Consider the following 27036-nt stretch of genomic DNA (forward strand, 5'->3'; position numbering starts at 1 on the left):
GGTCTGGTGAAATAATCTTTGAAGCTAAGTGTGTCTTAGGTTCCCTTTGAAACTATGGAGTTTCACAGATGAAGAACATGTGGAATAAGCTCATAAATTCTTGTATCCTTATAATGACAAGCTATCTTTGCTATGACTTGAAACTGCTCAGCATCTTGCAGAATCTGGGAATACTGTGGCTCATGACATTCTAATAGTGTCCTTTATTTTGGGAAGATCAGATGTTTCAGTAAATGCTTTCCTTGTCATGGTAGCCTCTAATAACATGGAAATTACACTACCTGTGTATTTGAGAAGTCTCCAGCTGACTTTGTTGTTACAAAACAGTGACAGATATATATGAAGAATTATCCTGGTCAAATCTCATGCCCCTTATGCTTTGGCATCAATTTAGGCATCACATTATTCTATTTGAACTGGGAGGACAAAGAGATATTTTAGTTAACTTGCAGAAAATTGCACAATTCTATGCTACATTTTTTTAAATCTTCTATTCTTTACTCCTACGGAGAAGCATGTGATTTCTCTGCTTTGTGGTATGTGCTCTTGTTAATTGATAGCAAGAATTAAAACAATTAGTTTTATTCATAGACAGTAACACAGCCATTACAGTTTGTCTGAGATGAGTTTTGACCAAGAAGTAAATACAAACTTGTTATCCATGTCCTCAGTATTCTAATATCCCAACTGTGAGACTCAGTATGGGAATGTGAGAAAGATTTTAAGACAAAAAAGTTACCAGTTGCTCTTCCAATTGTAATTTTTTCCTAATAGTATTGCAATAGGCTTCTATGTGCCCTTGGATAGGCATTACTCTTTCACCATAGATTGACAACTGGATGGCTTGCAATAGCTTTTGGAAAGGGTCATCTTTGACCAGAGATTTGAATGTAAAGAGAACACATGAAAGACAGAATTGGCTTGGATGTTTCAGCTAATAAAATTGATTTTTTTTTTTAAATATATTAATCATATTAATGTTGGTTTTGGTTTTTGTCAACAAATAAAAAATGCTGCCATTCAGAAACTTTAAGTTATAAAATGGTGTGACTCGACATTTTTGATATTGAGGAGGATCTAAAAGGAAAGACACAGTTATGTAACTGTAACATAGTTGATCAATATCAATTCATTCATATCAACCTCTTTTCTTTGGTACACTGTGTCTCATTTCAGGTGGAAATCCTAACAGAATTTATCCTGTACTCTGTGTTTAGAAAGTATCAACAGACTAAGAACATTGTGCTTTAGTTGCACTTCAGCTGCAAGTAAACTGATGTTTTCTGCTCTGCAGAGTATGTGGTAAATAAAATACACAACAATCACAATGTAGTGCAGCATTGGTCAAAAGATCTAAGGAAAATGAGTGGAATAAAATTCCTTTCATGAAGGGATATTCTGTTCCTAGAAGAAAGATCTGGAATACTTAATCAATTTAGATAAAAGGCAAGTTAAAACTGACACAAGGGAAACTGAAAATAAAATAGAAATAGATAGGATCCTGCAGCTGAATAATTTTTAACATGAAAGAACAAAGGAGAACTTTCTTTGAAACAGTAGGAGAAAGTGTGAGTGATTATAGGTTTAGAAGATATGATCTAAAAGGTACAACTGAATGACTTGCTGAGTATAGAGACAAGACAGGGCTATGGAGAGGCACCATAACCTTCAAATAGGTAAAAGCGAGCTACCTTAGGAAATAACAAATTGCTCATCACGTTCATGGTGGCTGAACAAGGAAGCAATAGATTTAAAGTACATCGAGAGAGCTACAGGCCAAATATAACAATAATAATACATATACATGTATGAGAATGATAAAGAACTATATGAAATCTTACTAACTTATGAGTTTTTAAGAACATTTTATGCAAATAATATGTCAAGTATGTTGAATGTTTCTGCTTGGGGGGAGAGACAAAAAGGATGTTGAGGATCTTATTCCTATATTGCATAGTTAATATTCCACAAAAATGAAAAGCGACATTTGAAATTGACACCATAGCTAGTTAAGCTGATACCATTAATGGTGATACTATCAAACTCTCAAAAAAAGAGGCAGTGGAAACAAACGGGAGTTCAAAATATCACAAATATAAGACTTGGATTGAGCAGCATATCAGCAATGATGCCAGGTAAAAGTAGTTGCTAAATGTTTAAAATACTGGTTAAACTAAGAAGGGAATATCCTATTATGCATCCTCTATTTGTAAATTTGAGGCATACGCATGACAATACTTTGACTTTAAGTATTTTGAGGCATAAATATAGATGGGCTCAACTACTTTTGTGTGGCAGGTCCTGTGTTTTGGTGGTAAGAAAATAAGTATTCAAAAGAAAGACTATATTCATGCCTTTTTCTAGGTGTGATAGAAGCTTCTATTGCTCTAACTGACAGTAACTTCAAGACTAAGTTTATCTGTGCTTTGATTTCCCCCAGACTTTAAATTTTATTTAAATCACAGGGGAGTTCTTCACTTTTTTGCTTGTGGGTTTAAATATTTTGTCTTTCTGGAACCACATCTCCAGAAATGGCTGACCAGGAGTATCTCAGCCCTGTAGTGTTCCTATACTGTATTCGCTGTGAATGTCTAAAATACAGCCAAAATAGTCAGAAACTGCCTGTTATTATAGATCTTAAAATGTCAGAGACAAAACTTTCTTCAGCACTACACCGCTCTTCAAATGATGTGCGTAGTGCAGTGGTTTCTGAGGTAGCATTATCAGAAGAGGTAGAATTTTATTGGTACAAAATACATTTGGCTTTTTGTTGTTGTTGTTGTTTCTTCCTGAGGGAGGACAGCTAGTGTTTCTTAGTGTTTCTCTCCTTATGGAGGAGAGGATAGGTGTAAGTAGTTATATTTGGCTATTATAATTCAGATTATAGTTTGTATACTGTAATTTAAACTCATGTTTCAACTGTAACAATATATCTTTATATAATCCAATTAACTGATTTTTCCTTGATTTCCATCTATAACTTTTTGGCTAGGATTATTAGCTCTCAAAACCTGGGAATTTCTAAGACTTTTACTCAGATATTTTGTTTAACTCCACTTTGTCTCCTCAGGACATTATGTGTACAGTCTAAGGAACGCTGTGAGTCTGTGCTTGGGATTGTAGGTCTGCAGTGGCCGGAGGACACTGACTGCACTCAGTTTCCAGATGAGAACTCAGACAACCAAACTTGTCTAACACCAGATGAAGGTGTAGAAGGTAACTCCTGCAAATACATATAACAGGAAATTAAAGATTAATGGTTTTCCCAAAGACACTGGTTTGTGTTTTGTTTGTTTGTTTTGTTTTCATACCTCCCCTTTAAATTGTAATATGCCACATAGGGTGACTTTTTTGGTCAAGTAACTGTGAGAATGATTCCAAATCAGAGTGCAGAGTATTTTGACACAATTTGCAGATAAGAGGATTTTTTTTTTCTAGAAAAAAGAAATCTATTTGAAGAAAGGATCAATTACCCTCAATCTTTGAAAGTCAGTGTTTGAGATTTGTTGCTATTATTACACCTACAACTTGCTTGCTTGTGTTTAGTGCTTTTACTTCACTTTTTTAAACCTATCTAGATTATATAATAATGCTTTTCTAACAGGAGGTAAACTTCTGACAATCTTAAAAACTAAAAAAAGAAGAAAAGCTGAGCCCCATAACATCTCTGAGAAAAATATTTTAATGTTAGTGTCTTTGCCAGCTATTGTTTGTTCTTTTTTGTTGTTTTTTGGCGATTTATGTATTTATGTATTTTAAGAGAGCTGTGCAAACCAGCTTCAGCAGCAACTGACAAATTTCAGTTTCTTGAGTTCAACCATACTCCTACTCATTGTGGGTGTCAACATGGAACAAAAGAATGGAATTGCCTTAAATGATTCTACGTGTTCTTTGGTTATATATAAAGAAGGCGGCTGTGCAGCTTTTTCTTCTGCCAGTGATCATCTAATGTGAGGTCTGAGGATTCTGATGTCCTTTTTTTTTTTTTTTTTTTTTCCCTTGCCAAAAATGCCAGTAAAGTTTCTGGGAAGATATTAAAATGGTGTGTGCTAGACTGCCCACAATATACTGATCATGTTTGGTTCTTATTCTTCTCCTCCCCGTCACCTGTGTGGTGATGATAATCTTTCCACAATTTTTCTTCTAATCTTTCTTAGAGAAATCAATGGATGAAAGCTAATTGGTCTGTAGTTCATTGAGTGAAGATAAATTGCTAATGAGTAGTGAAGCATTCTGAGAAGCCACTGAAGCATATGTAGCAATAAGTACCATTTCTTCAAGCAAAGTGCATTTGCACTTATATAATTTTGAGAGTTTAATAAGGTGTATAATACCATAGTAATGAGATCCTCTGTCATGAGACTCTGAGAGACAATGAGATAATTTCCTTCTACAGGGAAGGGCTAATGGAAAGGAATTACCATTATTATAAAGGTGTATGTAGGAACATAAAAGCAAATTCTTGACACAACAAGGTGAGATAAAGAAAGATAATGTGATTTAATTTTTTGTGGTATAAAATGTCTTTCAGTCTTCCTCCCTGTGTTGTTAGATCATTCGGCTTTGAAACCTAACATATAATGCTTATATTTTAAATATACTACAGTATACAGGACTAGTATATTCCATTTCTATCTAGAGTTAATTTTTGTTCACTTATTAAAAAAAATAGAATTTCAAAAATTTTCACTTTAACTAGAGAGAATCTGCCTACTAGGTTGACTCATTGCTTTTTGTTCATCTTAGCATTGAACTAGATAATCCTGGAAAATGAATGAAAAAGGAGATGTTTTTAGTGTTCTTTTAGAAACAGTGTAACTAATAAAGGGGTCTTATCAGAATTGTCTTTGGGTTTGACACACTTACTACTAAAAAGTTATGTTGATTCAATGGCAGATTTCTACTAATTAACACTGCTGGTTAGAATCAGTCTTCCTTGGGAAATTTAAAATCTTATAGAAATATTTCTGAATAAGCATGTATAACAAAAGATATTAAGAATCTTAAGAACATAAAAATATTAATGATTACAAACTATCAATGATTTTCCAAATTAATCTATAATTGACAGAGTTATTACAATGTGCTGAATTGTTTAACTTCTCTTCCAATCAGTGCTGAATACTGCTGGCCAAGACAGTATACAGTGTAAATTTTGTTGTTTTCATAATGTTATTTTTAAATGATGATTTATTTCTGCTTCATGCAACATCACAGGAGTGAAAAAGGTTGCTAGAAAATGCACACCCACAGTCTAAACGTTGTATGTTGGTAATCTGTCATAGTTTTAAAATATGACAGAGGGTAGCATGTGAGGCAGAGCTCTGGAAAATGTTCCACCCCATTCACAGTGCAATTGTTAAGAACAGTCTTATCTGCTACACAGTTCCAATTTAGTGTTTCAAAAGGCTTCTATTCCTGTCTCAGTGATAAATAAGTAAGTGCTCATGTGACGATTAACCTTTCAGCTTATGGAGTCTTGTTTCTCTCTTTCCTTGTCATTGGCAGAGTGCTCACCCAGTCACTTCAAATGCCGTTCTGGGAGGTGTGTCCTTGCATCCAGAAGATGTGATGGTCAGGCTGACTGTGAGGATGATAGTGATGAAGACAGCTGTGGTAAATAAAGGGAGGGTACTCTCCAAACAAAGAGTAGCTGAAGCATTAGAAAAATATGTTGGTTTTCTTCAGTTAATTCAACCATAGCATGACAGCCTGTGGAATAAGCTCCATTTTCTGCCAGAAAAATGTAATTGAAAGTGATTTTTTTTTTTTTAAGACTAGTGGCAGTTAAAATACTTCAGCAAGAATTCTTCTTGATTAACGTCAATACAATTTATGATATTTGATAACTGAGATTCTGCTAACTGTGTTCCAGGATGTTTGAGTATTCATTTAGTAATCAAGATTAGAAATGCTGCAGATTTAATTCTTTTGGTATTGATGGAGGTTCTAATGAGCTAGAATGTGGCTGCCTGGCAGTTTAAATCTTGAATTTGTTGATGTAGTTTTAAATGTAAGCACAGTAACATTCTTACTATGATATATTGACAGAAGATCTGTGCTTACTGAAGTGAATTCTGGTCAACCGCTAGCAATCAGTACAAGTATAAAGTGGTAACCACAAAATTTATTCTCCAGTACATTTCAGAGCTAATTTATGGTGGAGGAGCTCTTGACTCTCAACTTAAGGGGATGTCTTGAGCTTGAGAATAACCAACAAATCTCTTGGTCACTATATGTCCTTGTATGTGCTGGCAGGAATATTCTGAGAAAGAGAAGGGAGTTTGTACTGTTTCCTTATGTGACTAGGGCGTGGGCTCCATGGAATTCTGCATGCTCTCCTACTATCACGAGAGGCAAAAGGAATAATTATAAATCATTATAAAGGATTTAGAGACGATGCATGAATACGAGTAAAGGATTGGAATGTTCTAGAAGCGTAGGGCTAAAGCGTACAACCTCTTTTGTTTAACAGAGAGCAGGTTAAAAGGTGATGGAAGCAATTAAGGGGGCAACAAAATTGCAGCAATGAAAGATTTTCCACTCTGCTGCACAAACATTAAAATAAGATCCAACAGCTGAAAGGGTGAAGCTAGATTAAAATTCAAGCTTGTCAATAAGATCTCACACCTGAAAGCTGAAGCTAGATTAAAATTCAAGCTTGTCATCTCTATAAAGTTCTATTTTTTCTTTAGGAGCAGGTTGTTTTAATGATTGGAGTAATCAAGGCATTATTTATCAGTAAGGAGTGATGTATTCTCATTCTCTGGGAGTTTTCAAATCAAGATTGCATTCTGTCTGCTCTTCTGTTCCATTCACCCTCCACCCTCTTACCCCTGCTAAAGGAAGGATAAAAAAAATAATTGTAAAAATAGGGTTTAATTCTAGGTCATTCTGGATTACAAGGGCAGAGCTGATGATCGAGGTGACTCTTTCAGAGTTGATAACCTTTTTACCTTTGAATCAATTGTCTTGAATATCCTCCCAACCAAACATTCTTTGTTGCCACCTTTTTTAACAACTTTAAACACTAATTACCACGTGTCTTTTAGGATAATTTTATTCTCCTAGACATTAACATGTGAAATACTGCTCTAAAATATAACATTATTTTTTCCAGTAGATCTCTGTCTGTCTCTATAGTCTAGACAGAATGTCAGTAGCAATCAGCAGAATTCTTATCAGCTTCTATAAATATGGAAAGCTGTATCTGCTAGGTAATTACAGCTGTCAGTGACATTACATTGAGCAGGGGTAATGCTGCTGCAGAAGAACAGGCAGTCCTTGTAGAGCTCCAGAAGTAACAGTTTCTGACTCATTTTTATTCCATGTGTGCAGGACAAAATCAAAACCTGTTGAACTTCCTATGTGTAAATGACGAGCTTGCATTTTATTAGCTTTATCCTTTGAAATACCATTAAATAACAGTCAGCAAACATTTAAATTAAAAATATTGAAGTATCTTAAATGACAGTCAAAGCTCTGTTAGGTTTCACAGTGCAGAGAGGAGGAGGCCGGCACAGACCAGCTGCAGTGTTTGGATAATCAAGCTATTGTTCCCAAAAATGTGGGATAGAACCATCCAAAGGGAGTAAGGTATATTTTGGCCATGCAGAGTAGAGCTGTGTTCAGCAACCCCTGTCTCCTCTGTGAGAGAAAAATATGGTGGCCTTAATAATGTGAAACTCTATGTCAAAAGTCATGTCAGAACATACTTTTGAGATGGGAGTGTGGTAAATATGGATGAGTTTTCTGACCTCCATTTTCATTTCCATTTCATTATCTTTAAATTAAAAATACATGTTATCCAAATATATGGAGGAGCAATAAGAATACTCTAAATGGTAGATGGCCTTCTTCCAACAAAACAGTATATTTGAATGTTGAATTCAGTACATAATTAATTTTTCCTAGGGAGTTGTCTCTGTGTTTGCCTATGTTTCCCTCAAAGATGAATTTTGGAGAGTAATGGAACATTTCACAATATAACACTATAATGTGTGATGAAGAGAAAAGGCAAATACGAATTTAATTAATTGTAAACACTTCAGCTAAAAAATTGCAAGGTTCATAAATGAGATTTTTTAAAAGCTTTTTTATTTTATTTTCATATCAAGTTCCTAACATCACTGACATTCTTTGTTCTTTACTAGAGTAAAGGTTTTGTTTGATTTCAATTAATTTTTCATTAATGGTTATCAAAAATACTGTCCAGAAGGAGACCAGGAAAATGGCCATACCCAAGAAAGCTCTTTGATCATGTGGAGTTAGTTTCGTGGGTTCAAGGCTGTTTATTTCTCTGTGTGTTTAATGTTTTTTTCACATGGTTTATTCAATCTAAACAAATTAAGCACTCTGTACATCCAGTTACAGTTAAACCTGATCAGATTTTTCCAGTAATCATATGAGCTAGTAGTGATTCTCTGGTTCATGTTTGTAAAATAATCACTTCTGAAATAGCATTTTGAAACTGTTTATCACTTACTAACTGCTGATATGTGCTGCTGCTGTTCCAGATCCAAGAAAATAGAGGTGCTGTTTCAAATACACTGTGTGAGCAGAGATCCAAACTATTTGTGTGTGGGCATCAGGGCTGTCACCTGAATTTGAGCTTGGATTAAAATGAAAGCTAGTATTGTAAGCTGCAGAACAGGCCAAACAAGGCAATCAAACCACCCATTTTATTTAGGAGTTTTTATGGCTTCCTCTAAAATTTGAATGTCAGATGTGCAGGACATTGACATTAGTACATCAAAGTATTCTGTTCTTAAACTGGTATCACAGCAGCATGCTCTATTAGTTGATAAAAGCAAGTAAAGAAATAAGAGATTTTTTTTTTTTTTCTAAAAGGTATATTAGGCCATTCTTAATTTCATCTAGTTAACAAACAGGAATTTTATTGTCAAAGCGCTTTGACAGAGTTTTATGAATATTCCTCTTGAAATTAGTGAGGCTGGTTTGCAGGACTTTGAAGAGGCAATAATGTTGTGTGTTCACTGCATAATAATGACTCTGGAAGATTTATACATCTATAGGGGCTTTCTATTATTTTCAAACTGGTTTAGTCACAGATTATGGAACCAAGAAAAGTGTTCATGCTCAAAACTTAGAGTGTCTCTCGACCTTTCATTGTGATCTGCATTAGTTTCTGTATCAGCACTACCAAAAGTACATATTTCTACACTATTTCATGTAGTATGTTTTTAAAGGACATGCCACAGACTTCAGGATTATAAAAGTTTATGTATCAAATAAAAATGTCTTTCCATTTACACTTAATTTGTATATGTTTGCATTTACATTTATTACATATATAGTAAATGCATTTGAAGAGTGGTGGTTTATGGGGTTTGAGAAAACTGAGCTAATGCCTAAATCATTATTTATAGCATGTGTAGCACAATATGGATTACTCTTTGAAAAGCATTGAAATGTGATGTATTTTATACCCATTTAACAAGTATGCTGATAATGATAATTATCATGATAATGATAATCTTACTTTCATTTCTTCATTACTAACTATTTATGGTAAATTTAAAGTTAATAGCACAACTATTTTGGATGTTTCAAGACTATTAAGGAGGAACAAACCAGTTGATTTTATGTTGCATGCAAATATTTCAAAACTGTGATTCTCTGCCACCAGGCTGTGGAGAAAGGGGTCTTTGGGAGTGTCCTTTGAAGAAGCTGTGCATCAAACACACGATGATCTGTGATGGTTTCCCAGACTGCCCTGACATGATGGATGAAAAGAACTGCTGTAAGGGTTTATGCAGTCTGTTAATCCTGTAAAGTGCTGATCACATTTTTGGGATCTGCTGGAGCTGCCTTGTCTGTTTCCAAAACACAACTGACTACTGGGGTGAGAAGAGCTGGAATACCTGTGAACAGCAGCTGCTTTGCAGGCTCCCACTCGGCACATGAAACCAAGAGTGCATGCTGTGAAATGTTAGCTTCACTTTCATGACTGTATTAGTGGTACCCTGAATTGTCTTCTTTTGAGAAAAACAGATAGTGTTTTCTCAAAGACAGAAACTGGGAAAAACATACTGAGTTGAGATTCAGCCTACACAAGAAAGAAGAGATGATTGGTAAAGTTGGTTGAAAGTCAAAATTTTACTTCTCTTGGTGATCCTAGTATTTTAGCACTTTTGCTGGGATTGTAAGATATAATTTTACAAAAAACAAAAACAAGCAAACAAAAAATTGTTCCTGAGCCTCTGGAATTCTGTTGGCAGAGATAGGATGGTGAGCATATTTTATGTGCTATGTGGAGCAGATGAATATATTTGCCAAAATGATTGAAAGCCTGCATATATCACTGGATATGAGACTCTTTTTCTCTGAGAAAAGGCAGCTCACAGAATTTTTCTTAATTTACTGTTCACTGTGAAGATTATGCCAGTTGTCTTCTAAGCACTCTATGTGCTGCCATCTAAAAAATGGAAGGAGGTTTTAAAGACCTCTACCATTTCCAGTCAGGATATATACAACTAATTGTCTCTTATAGAAAGCACATCACCACTTTTTTTTTTTTTTTCCTGGCTTTTATGTGAAAGTTGATATAAGTTCTGTAGTTCTGGGTGATTTTAGACCCAGACAGTGAGAAACCCTGTAGACCAAAGGAACAAGCCATGCTGTCTCAGAAAAGCTGGGAGACTTTAGCTGCACAGCACATACATATTTTATGAGTTAAATAGTGCATCACACTCTTTAACATACTGTTCTCACAATCTGGGAAACAAAGAAAGCAAGTGATTTGCTCACGATCACTCATTATGGTCATGGCAGAGAAAAAGATTCTCCAAGAGCTAAAGTTAAACTAATCTATAATCATCAGGCTATATTTTCTCTCTGCTATCATGTCAGGGCTTGAATAGCCCAAAATGGTAGCAGGGTTTCCTTAGCTGAGGGCTTCCAGGTTTTGAAATATGCTGTCTCTGGAAGGCAGTGTTAGAGAACTTTTTCTGGTTTTCCATGCTTTGTGCTGGAGCCAAAAAGATCACTTATGTCACAGTAAGCAATGTTGGCTACTATACCTATATGGTTTTCACTGTGGATTACATTTTCTGAAGTAGTGTTGCAAAGAAATGCCTGATTTGTGTGGCAATATACAAACAGGCAGATGTAGGCGCAGCTGAATGCACCTTTCTTCCTCTCCTCTATCCAGCTCAAAATTCCCTGGTGATGAGGTTTACATAGAAGTTGGAGAGAAGTGTGTTAGTGAGGAAGGTGCTGTAATGCTAAACACCTGCCTTTTGGGAGAGGATTTGCCGTGTTTGGAGGAAAGCTTAAAGTCACTTCAAGATCTAAGTACTTGTGGTTCCTGCACTGGATGGAGAAAGGAAGTCCCTGTCCAATGCTGCCAGCTGGAAACCTGCCATGGACTGGAGGATGTCTGAATGTACATCTCATGTCCCAAGTGGGGTTAAAAATAATCCCACAATTTTAGATGGCAAGTAGGATCTGAAAGTGAATGCAGAGTTGCTGTGGATTAAAGGAAATATATTTGTGTTACAGTAAAGTAACTTTTTCAAAGAATATGAAGAAATAAACAAATGTGGGGCACTAAGAAGCAAGGAACACCACATTTTTACTTAAAGCTTGTGAGAGGCTTAGACTACTTTCATATGACAAGACCACAAAAGATATTAAGTAAATAAAAATCATTTGGAACATACAGCACAGATCTTGCCATTTCCTTCCCTTTGGGTTGTGATGCTCTCTGCAACTGTGTGGTGGCAACCACCTTCTGCATCAGTGGGGTCCATCCTGAGTTTTGTCACAAATCTGTGTCACTTGCTCTGTAAATCTGATCTGGGTCTACCTTCTCCCTACTTCACTTTTTTTTTTTTTCCCCAGTCTCAATGTGCATTTCATGCTGATCATCTCCTTCTGAGTGAACTGTGTTTTTCCTCTTTGCAGCATTCTGTGGGGAGCATGAGCTTGAGTGTGCCAACCATGAATGTGTGCCACGTGAGCTCTGGTGTGATGGACAAGCAGACTGCAGCGACAGCTCCGATGAATGGGACTGTGGTAAGTTTCTGTTGTGGTGCACTCTGACTGGAAGTGATGTTTGGGTGACGGCATTATTAATGGTAATAATCAATGGTGATTTGATTTAGAATATAATTGCAGTGGTGGAGAAATTCTCCTCTGTTACCAAGGCAGACTGGGTTGAGGTTGATGAAGCATGCAAGAAAGTGGGCAAAAAAGAAAGGAAAGACTCAGTGTTAGGTGTCAGAGTACAAAGATATAAGAGAAGTGACAAGGCAGAGACCTTCTAAATGATGTATGAAATCTGGAAAGTGCTGTGGACAGATAAGAATTTGGACAAAACTTCTAAGCCCTGATTTTGTACTCACAAAATTCAGTGTGAAATTCCCACTGAATGCAGTGGTGCAGATTCAGAGCTTATGAGAAGGTAGTTCTTGTAGGTCCCTTTGCCTTGTTTAGAGATCTGTAGAATAATGTAACCTGCCAATGCTGACCATGTAGAGAGTAGGCATCATGCTTTAATGTGTAGATAGCTCCAAGCATTATTCTTTACATAAAAATTAAGGTGGATTTCAACAAAACAAAACAACAACAACAAAACTGAAAAGAGGCATATTGGAAACTAGTAACTCTGAAATTTCACTTAGTTAACAATTATTTCTGTACATGACAGTAATTTATATTACTAAGTTTTGAGATGCTTTATATGTTACTTTAAATATAGAGAGAAGGTATGCCATGGCTTATAGAAGCACATATATTTTGTATTCATATTGAACTAAATTGTATAAGCATTTTAAAATATTTATCGTTAGCATTAATATACAACAAAATTTAATAAAACCTATGCGAGAAAGAAGAAATATTCTAGAATTGTGTATTTGAAAAGTCCTAATCTAAGATGAATACATTTCTTGGGAAAAAGGGGAGGGAAGCAAAAACATCTTCAGCATGTAGCAGAAATGCTTAATGGCTGTATTAAGATTATTACTCTCCAGGCAAAAGTCAGTAGAACAGTTTACCTAAAACCGCATGTATTGGGGGAAAAAGGCATACAACCCCTCAATCTTTTGAGGAATCCTAGAAAGGGAAGGGATGTAAATTCCCACTTGTGCATTTTGGGCCATTTTGAGATACTTTTTATGACTGTGTGATAAGAGCAGTTCACACACTTTTAAACATAGATTGAGAGAAGTAATGGTCATAATCTTTTTTTGTAAAAAGTAGCTGTTTTTCATTTCTCGAATTAGAGCCCCATATTGTTAATCAGGAACAATGCATTACTGAGGTCAAATGATGTTGCCTTGATTTTAATTCACATAGCTATTGAGCATATAAAGTCAGCAAAAGTGCCAGCATCTTGGGAGAATGTATCTGTGGATTTTCGGCGTGCCATATATAAAAATAGCAATGTGACATAACAGTAAAGTTATTTTTCTTTTTCTTCACAGTTACCCTGTCTAAAAACATGAATTCCTTGATGTTTCTGACCATTCACAGGTCAGCTGATGATAACCATGTTTGTGCTGATGAGTGGCAAGAAAATTTGAGTCAACTGGCCTGCAATCAAATGGGTTTAGGGTAAGGTCAGTAGTTTGTAGCACTGGTGAATTTCTTAGCACAATGGGAGTGATGGAGTTAAACGTGAATGATCATTGCTCCCTGTGACCCATGCAATGGTAGACCTAGTGTGGAAATACTTCATATAAGGAAAAGAAGTAGTGAAATTTTGTCATGTCATGAAATATTACAGAAACAAAAGCTGGCTAAAAACTAGGCACTTTCACCATTTCATAAGCACTGCGTGGTTGTTAAAACAGTTTGTTGAAAAGATAATGTCTTGCCAACCCTCAATGTTTGAACTTGCAGTTATTTCTGAGGCTCAGAATTGTTTGGAAGTGTGTTATTCTGTATCTCCCTAAAGAATCAATGCAGTCTTCTCTTATGAAACAGAGGAAAATTTCTCTGGGTTCTGTAATAGATAAAGTGAGATAGGCAACCAGATATATTTAATTTAGGTGTCTCTGAACAGAGATTTGGAAATGCTAGTGTTTTCTGTGTGGATCTTGGGGAAAAAAATATATGCATATTTCTTATTGCATGCACACTATCATCTGCTTGACATCCAAAGCTCTCTTCTACTAAGAAAAGACAAGCCTGATGGTATAGAAGGATATTTTTGCCAGTGACTAATCACCAAATTGGAATAAGAAATCTCTTTTCTATCTGCCATTTACCACTACGTACATTGATATTCAATCTTGTTGTTTGTACCTTTCTCAGAAAAGAAAGGAGGATAAAGACCCTTTACTTTAAGTGTCTGCACTTAATCTGCTCTGTATTACCTTGCACTGCATGGATGCCTAACATCATTTCTAACAGATGCCCTTGAATTCAAGACCACCTGCACTGAACAGGGTGTCTGCCATTCTAACACACAGTAATTCCGTATTGCCCTAACTGATTTAGTATATCTAAATAATACTGATGTTATCTTTATGCTTTAACTTCATATAACTTCCTAATAAGCTTAAGCTCCTTTGGTACGTTCAAAAATAGTTAATTGCTTTTGAAACTACTTTGTTATCTAAAAATAAGCTGATGATCTTTACATCACTTATTTTTTTATTTCTTAGTATCTTGGACTCAAACATTAATATAAAATATTCTTAATTTTCTTATAATGCTTGCTGTTAGGAAAATGAAAAAGGCATTAAATCATCACAAGACCTCTGATCCCTTCCTTTTTTCCAGGGTTTGTCTAGGCTGAAATTAGCATTAGTAGAAACTTATTTTCCTGCTTCTTCAGTGAAGCTTGCTAACAGAAGTAATTGTCAATCCTATCTCTTCTAACAAATGTATGAGGGACAAATATTTCTTAAATCTTACAGATCCATTTTCTAAAAGGGGAAGACTAATAATAATTTTTCTGCAAATTCTATTTGGTTATAGGTGATTATGTGAAGTGCAGTGGGAATTTTCAATTCAGATCTGAAGTCTACATCTTCAGTCTAACTTTAATATTCAATATTTAATTCTTCCTTCCAGTAGTTCAGAAAACCAAACTAGTGTTTGTCTTTCCCTTTCTTAGGGCCTGATTTTGTCAGTCATCTAAAGCTTGATTTTCTTAGCTGTTCTCCAAGTTGTGGGTTGTAATGCATACGCCAAAACTAATTTCATAAAGGAGTGAGTTAATATAGTTAGTTAACTCTTCTTTTAACTTTGCATGGGGGTTCAGTGAATGTGTCCCAGAAGGTAACATTTTCTATGTGGGGAAGGGAGAAGATTGAATACTACATTAACAATAATAATAATAATTCATGTCATTGTAAATTCTGACCTAATGCCATAGATTTCATCTGTTTGCCATTATCTCCTGCATTATTTATTTGATTTAAGATGGCAAGAAAGGCTGAATGTGGTGTTCATACCACTGGTGTATTTAATAAGTTATTTCCAGTCACCACTAAGGTTACAGGTAAATTGGACTGCATGTTCCATGGAGTACAAATAAAGATCAAAAAATTCCTTTTTTATCTTTTTTTTTTTTTTAAATGAAGATAACATATTTTAAGCAGTGCTTTATTTCAGTTATTCCCAATAGGAAATATTTCATTTCAGCAAATTATAGACATGAATATAAAAAATCTGTCCATATTATGCCACCAGTTGTGTGGCTATGCAAATTTCTTTAATAATGACTTAAGATTATACTTGATTTTGATTTAATAGTTCTCTTTTTATTCTTAGAGAAAAACAGTGCAAAGTTGAGTCTTCTTAATAACTCAGACCTGGAATTGCAATGAATGGTATCATATGGTATTTTTATTTTTTGTATAAATCTGCAACATATTATTCATAGCTGTGTCTGACGTTTTCCCAAATGACAAATCTCGATTGCTATATAATGTTGTAATGTTTAAAATATGAAAGTAATGTCTTTCTAACAGCTTGTAGATATTTTAAATTCTTCAGCCAATATTAATCTGAAAAAAAATAAAGATAATTTAATGACGGCAATTAAAGTTAGATTAATTTAGCTGATAGTTGTAACATATTTTACAGAATAACAAGATGTTTGTTTATTTGGGAGGTATTAGCATTGAGTCTGAAGCAACATTAAAGGTGATTCTGTTCTGACTCTTATACAAAACTCAAGCTATTTTCCTGGCTGTTGGCCAATTCTATTTCAACAGATGCTGTGTTTTTTCCAGTTTTTCACAGCACAGCACATGCAATGTGTTGTGTGATGAGTGATGCAACATCACAAAAAAAACCTGCGCAAGTTCCAAGCATTGCGTGAAAGGCTTTGGACTGATGGTGACTGTCGTTCAAGTTATGCAACGCACATTCTTAACAGTTCTTTTGTTTTCCTCTAGTGCAAAATGAGTGTTATGTGCAAAGTGAACTTTTGTTTATAATGCTGAGAGCCTAAGGGGAACTATTTGTAGAGTTCAAATCTTAGGTTTTGTAAAGCTTACAGCCTAGGAGGACTATTAGGTCACCTGATAAGACAATCCGTTCATCTCAGGACAGATGATTTTGTTCAGAGACTGAGTCCCACATTTATGTACAGTAGAGCATGTCTCTGGCAATTGGTTTTCCTGGTAACACAGAGAACAAAACAACAATTGCCATCAGTTTCTCAGGTCAACATTAGCTATATCATGGTGTGTGCTACAGAGACTGTGTTGCTGAAAATGTGCATACTGTGCTTGTTCAGAATATTGTTGTGTTCAGAGACTTGTCTTGATGTTTAGTTGAAGAAAGCCATTTTCACATATTCTGAAGTCTGCTTTTTTGTTAATGAAATGGTGATGATAAAAAACATGGCCTGCTCAGATCTAAAAATTGACAAAATGAGAAGTTAGTGGAATTGTTTGGTTACTTTATGGCATTTGAGTGGAATAGTTTCTCTTTCTTTCTTGCACTAGGATAATTATGACAGCAAATGTCATAATGATAAACTTCAGCAGCCTGTACCCAGCAGAGTACAGGGGAATTTTAACTGATCTGCCTGGTCTAGTATAGCTGTATCAGCATAAAATCATAGCTGTTTACCAAGTGAGTCATTCATACAAATCTGCCGTAAGCTCTGCTACCTCCTATTCTTGCTACTGCTCCTTTTCCTGGAGGCTGCACCACTGATGATCAACTGAAACAGATAGCTCCTTTTTCTTCTTTCCTCTGCTATAACATCTACTGTTTGTATTTATGGAAGGGGAAGGATGATCTCTTGCTCCTGTCTGGCTTTTTTCCCTCTGAATGCTTTCTCACTTTATCTCTTTGGTACAACATTCTCTAATAATATATGCTCATATATATGCAGTAAAGTTGCTGGAACAATAACCTTTTTTTTTTTTCCTCACATGAATTACTATGTTCTCTAATTACTTGCTAATTATTTCTGTATCAGAAATTAAGGAAGTGGAGCGTATGTAATGTCTTATATGCTTAAAACCATCACAGAAACCAAAAACTGAATGCTTATGTCCTATCCATAGTAGAAATTCAAATATCTGAATTTAACCTACTTTATTTTCTCCAAGAATAAACATGACATTTAGGAAATAAAATGCAGAGAGAGAAGTATTGGAACATGCTAATTGATCTGAAATTAATATTTTCTCAACAGAATATACAATGTGCTTGACCTACCTTGAATATATTTACATTGTCCCTGTCTGCAATGTGTTCTCTTAAATTTTTAGAGGTTTAAAAATATAGAGATTTCTTTAGATTACATTTATTTTATTAAGAGCAGCAGCAAATAATTATCAAATAACATTTACAGAAAATAACATTACAAGTTGTAGTTGACATGGAAGATTTTGTTTTAATAATTTTGAGCAGTGATGAACCAATGTTAAAATGCAGTTACGCATAGACTTTAAGCAGCATATTAGAGATGTATTAGTTTATATCTGATAGTTTGTCTCATCTGTCACGTACTTATGTATTTTACAATATATAAAGTTATTTGGCGAAGGCTTTTTTTTGAAGAAATTTCAAACTAGTAATTCTTTGCAAATTGTGATGATTGCTTCAAGTAGTCATTAATCGTATGGTCAATTGCCTCTTATAACACTTGTCTGCATGATTGGATACTTTTAGTAAAAAGGTAATTGTTATTAGTGCTGACTAAAAAAATTAAAAAGATATGTGGATACTATCAACCATAGGCTGTTATTTTAACGGTTGATCACAAATACTTTTTCCAAACTATGTTATGTCCCAGCTTTGCAAATGGCATTATAATAAACTTTTTTTTTTTTTTTCCCTGGGGCTTTCAAATCAAATTTGCTGAGTTTAAAACTACACAGATATTAAATCTGTACAGACAGGAAAGAGATGCTGTTCTAGCTCTGAAATAGGCCTAATTTGTTTTATATTAGTGCCTATACACATGTTATTCATTACCTTCTGGCACAACACAAGGCTTCCTTTTTCAAGCCTGTTGTCACATGCATCTAAAAACAATAGAAGCTGAACAGAAGAATGTTACTGTTACTTTGAAGAGAGAAGGAGTCCAGTTATGGATTATACTTAATTCTAAACTTTAGTACATGAGATAAATTTGCATAATGAAGTAGGGAAAATGAGGTATTAAAACCATTGTTGTGCAGAATTATCTTGATTTATGTTGCTTTTAATTATGAACAGAATATTAATTTCATAACCTAAAATTAGTCCCTGCTTTCTGTTTTTCTTTTTTTTTATTTTTAATTGTAACTTAGTATGCAAATCATAATGTTCCTTGTGTTTCACTATAAACTATAGTATAACCTTTGTCTGTTGACCACAGTGATCAGCAGTTAGCACGCTAGAATACTTTGAAACTTATTATTTCTGTAATATTTCTATTGTATAACTTTTGTAATGAAATGACCCTAAACATTACTTCTCCCCCACTGCAAGCAACTTTATAATGTACAAGACAAACTGGCTTTTAGTTTTCTTATTAAGTTTAAAAAAAAAAAAAAAAATCCCTCTCTTAAATACATGTAAGGGAATCCATAACTTGACATTAAATGTATTAAAGGAACTTTAATTAGGCTTTTAAAAATGAAATCTGAAAAATTAGTAAAACATAAGTTAGAATTTCCCACTTGGGTAAATGTTTTGCTGCAAATTAAAATGTCTCGACTTTCTGATTTTATAAGTGACTAATTTTGTAGTTGCATCTTCAAATAACATTTATGGACATTGTCTTAGATTAAAGGAAACTTCATAGATTAAAGTAATTATATATTTTGGAGTATTATTTGCTCTTTTATTAATCTAGCAGACAACTCCTCTGAAGCAACAAGATTTAGTTACCTGACACAAGCTGTACAGTGACCTGAAAGAGGAATTCTAGACAGTGGAGGTGTAGTTCAGACTTCAGTATATCAGTATAGAAGAACAGGGTAAGTATGTAGAAAAGGAATCATAAAACCCAGGAATATATATGTACATATATTTAAAAAGGCAAAATAAAACAAATAACCTCAATAAAATATATTAAAATGTTTCTATGATAGCAAAGCATTGAGAATTGGGGCTAGAATAAGAAAAGAACAGGCTATACAGTGCTCGTCAAAGCAGCTGGGTCTGCTGGAATGTGTTGAAGAGAATTTAAGATACGTGACTAGGGCAGATCTACATTAGGGTTGTCAAATGGTAGCCAGTAGCTTTGAGAAGTTGTAAAGAATGGCTTTATAAGGCTGAAAACTGTTTAATGTGCCATCTTTCATTAAAAATGAAAAAAGAGGAGATTTAGGAACTAGTTGGCTTGCTTCAATTATCAACAAATGATTACAGAAGTATAATATAAAGTCTTAATGACAGACAACCTGTATTTATCAGTAACATATCATGTCAAATTCACTTAGTGATGTATTTTTAACTTTCATGCCATGTGAAATGACTTTTGAAATAAGTAACGGGATATGGACCAAGATGAAATAAGACACCGTTGATGATTCATTGTCAAACCTTAAAGATGTATGGTGTTGTGCTAGACACATCCCTGTGTGTCTGTGATGTTAGTGTTGTCATGGGTCAGTCAGATGATGGAGTAAGAGGATGCTTACTAACTTCTCATTCAGTATCAAGCTGTGGGGCCCTGAAAGCATTTTGGAGGACAGGACTAGAATTTGAAATTAGAATTTCTTGACAGACTGGAGAAATAGCCTGAAATCATGCTAATAGTAAGATCAAGACAGTATGTGTAGGAACACATTGAATAAGTACAGGATGGAGAATGGTTGGCAAGACAGGAATACTGTAAAGAAGGGACTAGGAAATATTGTGGCTCAGAAGATGAACATAAGGAAACAATACCTTACTTCTATAGGAAAAGCAAATATGGTATTTATGTATATAGTCAGGAATGTTTATATACAACACTCAGTATAATCCCTCTGTTTTGTTCAGCTTGTGTGAGATTTGGACTAGATGGGAAAAGTCCAGATGAGGTCATCAGGAATGACCAGAAACCTAGAGATCATGCTCTGTGAAGAAAGGCTGAAAACTCTGTTGTCAATCAGGGTGAAGGAGGCATGGGAGCCTTCAAATATGTACAAGGCTGTTGCAAAGAAGCAAGGAATAAACTGTTCTCTATTCCAGGGGGAATAAGATACAAGTAATAAGCTTAAATGACAGGTAGGAAGGTTTAGAACAAAATTGCTAACTGTAAATCCTGGAATGTATTGCCTAGAAATGCTGAGGAATCTCCATCATTAGACATTTTTATAAGCAGAGTAAACAAATATCTGTCAGAGATAATTTAGATATAGTTGATCTTATTTTGGGGTAGGGGAATGGATCACATGGCCTCATAAGGTTCCTTTCAGCTGAATTTTCTGTGATAGTTTTGCTTTGGTCAACTGTTTAGTAAAAGAAAGCCTTGTGGATTTTTTTTTCCAGAGGTCCTAATACCATTTTGTTGTTGAAAACAATGCAGAGGATCTCATAAAAATCTGAGTGAATGTGATAGCTTTTACCACAGAGCTTGGTGTATCAGTCAGTTCATATCTATAGGGGAAAAAAAAACACACATAAATATTGCTGTTTGTAATGAGTATACTGTAAATTTATTTTACTATAATGTTTTTGATATGGCCTTGGAGAAGTCTGTAGACTAAGACTACAGGCAACCGAAAGTGTGTTCACTGAGTGGTTGAAAGTTTTGAAGTCTTATTATAGTTCTTTAGAATATAAAGATTTACTACAGATATTCAATACCCGTATGAGACAGCCAGTTAAATTTTGTTGTCTGTAAAGTAATGGACTCTTAGAACACCATCAGTCTTAAAAACAACAACAACAAAACACCACCACCACCACCAAAAACAAACAAACAAAAAACAACAACAAAAACCTAGTGAAGTGTTTCAGTACCCAAATGGTTCCATCACAATATCACCATGAGATTTTAGAAAGTTACACGGATTCAGGTAGGATTTGTAATTTGTCTTTTAAAGTTTGGTGGAGGATCTGGTCCAAAAATCACTTCTTAAAAGCTCTGCATTATTGTTACCATGATATGAATGTCTTGTGTTTGCATATATCACTAAAGCCTAATTTAAGTGATGTATCAGTGACTCTGCTGTAATGTTATGCTCCAATGTGTGGAAAAACCTTTGTGAGTAATTCTCACGTTCTTTTGAGATCAAGCTCTTCAGCATAGGTACTGTCTACTACATTGTGTTTGTACAATCCCAATTGTAACAGACATCTGGAGATCACCTAGTCCATCTACCACTCGAAGCAGGACTATTACCAACACTGGATCAGATTAGTCACTGCTCTGTTTAGCCAAGTCTTGAAAACCTTGAGAGACTGACACAGCCTGTGTTTTCCAGGGCTGCTCTGCCTTCCTGGTGGAAAGGTATTTCCTTTCATCTGCTATCAACCTCCAAAGCTGCCACTCTAGGCTGTTACCCATGTTTTACTATGTGGCACTACTGAGAAAAGTTTGATCCCATCACACTTTAACTCCTCTTCATGTAGTTGTAAGGTGCCAAGGGCTCTTAGCTTTATCCTCACAAGAATAAGCAAGACCAGTTTCCTCAGCACCTCCTTGTGCATCAGTGTCAGAGGCCCCTAAATACTTCAGAAGCCATCAAAGGGCCCTCTCCAGTTTCTGAATACCCCTCTTGAACTGAGGGGCCCCCAAACCTCACACTGAATTCTACATAAATATGCTTTCGGTCACAAAAATATGGTTTCAATTTTGCTTATTGTTGCAATGTAGGTAATAATTAAACGCATTAGTGTAAAATCAGCACCAAGTTTCTGAAAAAAAACACAAAACAAACTATTCTGTTATGTGTAAACAAAAGGGGGAAAAAAGAGAAAACTTTGCAAAGAATTGAAAGAGCTTTCTGAAAATGTGTTATGAAAAAGGTTCTTTATTTGGCTTGTCTGAAAACTTGAGAGATATTAAATATGGCCACAAACACGATTTTTGTGCAGACTGAATCAATTTAGGTCAAGTTCAGAAAGCCATTAAAATAAAAATTTGGAAAGACAGCTAATTTCAACCTCAATTTGGAAAGAAAGCTAATTTAGTTTGATGTATTAAAGTAATTAGCAGCTATATCCTTATTTTGTTCTAAATCATTCATTAATAACTTAAAAAACATTGTTGGAGTCTCTAAGAAACTAAGTAAAAGAAAATATTCCTATGAAGAAAATATACACTATGAGATGAAGTGGCAGTGTTCACTGAAAAATGAATCTTCCCTTTTCTTTAGAGCATGTCCACAGAAGAAATTCTGTGGTACAGCTCTAGGAGGGGTAGGATAGAAACTTTAGAAGGAATTCTGAAAACATAATTTAGGGCATATTGGTTTTGAGTGTATTACATCAAGCTCTGACCACCAAGGGAAAAAAAAGCATAGCCATAATTTTATTAAATAAAACATGTTATGTTCATAATTATAAAATTTCATACAGGCTTAAGTGTCTTGTAGGTTGTTGCCCTAGTTTAGAAATGAGTTTGTTTAATAATGATTACAGCATCATGAGCTGTAGGTTTCAACAAAATAATGTGGTTGTTGGGATAGTATAGATTTGGATCCATCAGATGGTAATGATATTTGTACTTTTTTGAACCTTTTGAGTTGCATATTTTATAGGTCAGACACTTGTTTACAGCTATATAATATATCTCTGTACGTGTCATCTTAAGAGAAAAGTAAGCTTGTGTATGTCTGGTGGGAGAAAGAGTGGGAATTAAGCAACTGCTGGAAATGAAGGGCGGGGGGGGAGCTTTATGTGTTTTCCATAAGCAGGCAATGACGGAAAAAGATGTTTGCTGCAAAAATAGCTTTCTCTCAATGAGAAAAAGTACAGACTTTAAAAATACTTGTTACTATCTGGCTGCACATTCTGGGTAGTAGCTCATGGACTGAGATTGCTTAATAATGACCAGAGAAGGCTCTGAAAAATAAGTCATGTAACAGGCAAGACCTATGGGTGGGATCTCAGAGCTTTGTTAATTATTTCAGACCACATTATTTCCATGTGGTTGCACTGACAACTTTATCATAAATCTTAATTCTTTGATATTTGTTAATTTATGTAATCAGCTGGTAAAGGACAACATACTTTGGTAAATATTTTAAAACAAATACAGGTAATACTAGAAAAGATAGACTCTAAGACAAACTGATTATCTGGCTGGCATTGCTAGGTACTGTCATGAGAGACTTGAGTTCAGAGGTGATTTTTAGGATATTTCAGTTTTTCTGAACATCTCTCATTCTCTTTTCCACAAACCAGTGCTTAGAATTTGGCCCATAACCAGTGTTCAGGGGAGCAGCCCTTGGAAGCCCTTCTCTTTGACGAGGATTGATAGCTAATCGTGGCTGTTTCTGTGCTAGAAAGCTGTCTGACTAGTACAGCCATTTCAAAAATACATTTTTTTTTTTCCATTTGGCAGCTGAGATTTACTAAAACAGTTTCTTCAGTTGTTTATCAGGCAACACCTAAACTGAGAAAGTGGAGGTGTGAAAACATCTCCTGGTGGAATCATTCTAACTTGCTTTCATATTCTTGTTAATTTGCTGCAGGAGGCCAGGTTTGACATCATCATCTGTAATTTGTTCTGTTTACAAAGTCAAACACCCTGGCCTTAGAGATAGTTCAAAGTATTATTAACAAGACTCAGATTGTTCTTTACTGTTATATCTGAATGGACTTCCAAAGACAGGAATGCAAGGAAATATTTTTTACTTTTTCCTCTTCCACAAATGAAGATCTATTTGCTGTACTTATGGAGTCAGGAAAATGTAGAAACATTTCAATGTATGCTCTATAGTCAATTCCACCAGAAAGCTCTTGCTGTTCCTGATTCTGATTCTGTTTTTTATCAGAAAATACAATGAGAGTGACAGTAGTACATTAGCTGGCCTGGCTTCTTGGGGTGATATCATTCCCCTAACTATGATTCTGTTACACGTGGCTTTGACATAACATTCTACTCTCTATTTTTGTAGTGAACAGGAGGTATTAGGGCCTCTTCCTTTCATAATTGTAACATAGGAACTTAATGGAAAGTCTATGAATGTCTTTTATTTGTTTCAGAGGACCACCTACAACAGAAATTGTACTAGAAGATGAGGAAATACAGCACCAAAAGTGGCTGAATCTACACCCAGACTGGAAGAATAAGAATGCATCAACTTTACACGCACTTCTAGTGAATGGGTAAGTGATAGGTAAATTAGATTTATTTCGCTGTTGTGGGTAGTCACTACACTTGGAGAGATCACAGGTTTTTCAGCAGAACAATATCCTCTTACAGTAAGCTTACTTAGCAGCTCCTCTGACCTTATACAGTGGTATATTTCTTTTAATTAGCTCTACTAAACATGTAGTTGGTAACAAGAAGCCAGGCCTCAGTTGTGGTCGAAACATTCGAAGTGTGACTTTTAAGGCTAAAGAGTCAATTAACGTAAACATTCATGACAAAAAACTGGAGAGCCATCTAATCCATCTTCAAAAAACAGATTCATTGTTTCCCTACTCCTCTTTCAAATGGCCAGAAGGAAATTTCATAACACTGTTCTTCAACAGAACATTCTTCTGTTTCACAAGAGAAGACTGACTTGGCTAAATGCAGAGGGCAGAGGTACAATATATGTGTGAAGAAGCAAATCTGAGGAATACACCTAGATTCCTTCTTCTCCATTGTTGTCTGCAGGAAAGCTTTTCCGTAATGGCTGATTCCTTCAGCAGAAGAATACTAAAAGGATTGTGTCTACAAGTGCATACTCTTGCTTTCCAACAGTTCCGTTCTGTGCTGGTTCTGTTCCACAGTAGTATGTTCCCCATTCATTTAAATCCATTTTTATTTCTTCATCTAGAAAAAGGGACATTACAAGATGGAGCCTGATACTTTTGTTTTTACTTATTTTCCTTTCTCACTGTACTTTTCCGCTAGCCTAAGAGTATCCAGCATCCAGGTTCTGGAAAGCTGTGCAGAGGAAAAGGATCTGGAGGTGTTGATTGATGCTCAGCTGGACATGAGCCGGCAGTGTGCCCAGGTGGCCAAGAAGGCCAACAGCATCCTGGCCTTTATCAGGACTAGTGTAGCCAGCAGGAGCAGGGAAGTGATTGTCCCCCTGTACTCGGCTCTGGTGAGGCCGCACCTCGAGTACTGTGTTCAGTTTTGGGCTCCTCACTACAAGAAGGACATCAAGGCCCTGGAGCAGGGCTACGAAGCTGGTGAAGGGCCTGGAACACAAGTCCCGTGAGGAGTGGCTGAGGGAACTGGGGTTGTTTAGTCTGGAAAAGAGGGGGCTCAGGGGAGACCTTATTGCTCTATACAACTACCTGAAAGAAAGGTTTGGGAAGCTGGGGGGTTGGCCTCTTCTCACAGATAACCAGTGACAGGATAAGAGGGAACTGCCTCAAGTTGTGTCAGAGGAGGTTCAGGTTGGAAATTAGGAGAAATTTCTCCTCAGAAAGAGCAGTCAGGCATAGGGATGGGTTGCCCAGGGAGGTGGTGGAGTCACCATCCCTGGGGGTGTTCAAGGAAAGGTTGGACATGGTGCTTAGGGACATGGTTTAGTGGGTGACATTGGTGGTAGGGGGATGGTTGAACCAGACGATCTTGGAGGTCTTTTCGAACCTTAATGATTCTATGATTCTATCTAAATGCTTTTCTCCAGATTAAATCAAGAATAAACATCTTGGGTTGTGAAAAGATGCAGAGGCAGGTCCAAAACCATGTTCTGTTTGGTCACTAAGGTACAAAGGACTTTCAAGATGCTTTGCCATATTTGAAAGTGGTCTGCTAGGAAATATGTGAGAAGGGATGTATTGGAGCCTCTGAGCTACAAGATAGAGTAGCAAAAGATATAGTCTCACCCATAGTGAGGTCACGTCAAATAAACTTCTCAGTGTGTGTGGGGGGGTAGTAATTTATTCTCAGAATCACAGAATCATCTAGGTTGGAAGAGACCTCCAAGATCGCCTAGTCCAACCTCTGACCTAACACTAAAAAGTCCTCCACTAAACCGTATCACTAAGCTCTACATCTAAAAGTCTCTTAAAGACCTCCAGGGATGGTGACTGAGCCACTTCCCTGGGCAGCCCATTCCAACGCCTAACAACCTTTTCAGTAAAGAAGTTCTTCCTAATATCCAACCTAAACCTCCCCTGGCGTAACTTTAGCCCATTCCCCCTCGTCCTGTCACCAGGCAAGTGGGAGAATAGACCAACCCCTACCTCGCTACAGCCTCCTTTAAGGTACCTATAGAGAGCGATAAGGTCGCCCCTGAGCCTCCTCTTCTCCAGGCTGAACAATCCCAGCTCCCTCAGCCGCTCCTCATAAGACTTATTCTCCAGACCCCTCAACAGTCTTGTTGCCCTTCTCTGGACTCGCTCGAGCACCTCAATGTCCTTCTTGTAGTGAGGGGCCCAAAACTGAACACAGTACTCGAGGTGCGGCCTCACCAGAGCCGAGTACAGGGGGGCAATCACTTCCCTAGACCTGCTGGCCACACTGTTTCTTATGCGAGCCAGGATGCTGTTGGCCTT

The 27036-nt window shown here is 36.0% G+C and overlaps 1 protein-coding gene across 1 annotated transcript in view; it reads left to right on the forward strand.

Annotated features, from left to right (window-relative positions):
• Positions 1-27036, forward strand: part of CORIN (corin, serine peptidase) — a 132892-nt gene that overhangs the window by 95451 nt on the left and 10405 nt on the right. The window contains exons 12-17 of the mRNA XM_035550654.1: positions 3071-3216; positions 5509-5616; positions 9650-9763; positions 11929-12039; positions 13452-13581; positions 24577-24699. Of these exons, the coding sequence (XP_035406547.1) occupies positions 3071-3216; positions 5509-5616; positions 9650-9763; positions 11929-12039; positions 13452-13581; positions 24577-24699 (732 nt within the window). The remainder of the gene's footprint in view (positions 1-3070; positions 3217-5508; positions 5617-9649; positions 9764-11928; positions 12040-13451; positions 13582-24576; positions 24700-27036) is intronic.

Source organism: Cygnus atratus, chromosome 4, assembly GCF_013377495.2.
Source record: "Cygnus atratus isolate AKBS03 ecotype Queensland, Australia chromosome 4, CAtr_DNAZoo_HiC_assembly, whole genome shotgun sequence".
Classification (NCBI taxonomy): domain Eukaryota; kingdom Metazoa; phylum Chordata; class Aves; order Anseriformes; family Anatidae; genus Cygnus; species Cygnus atratus.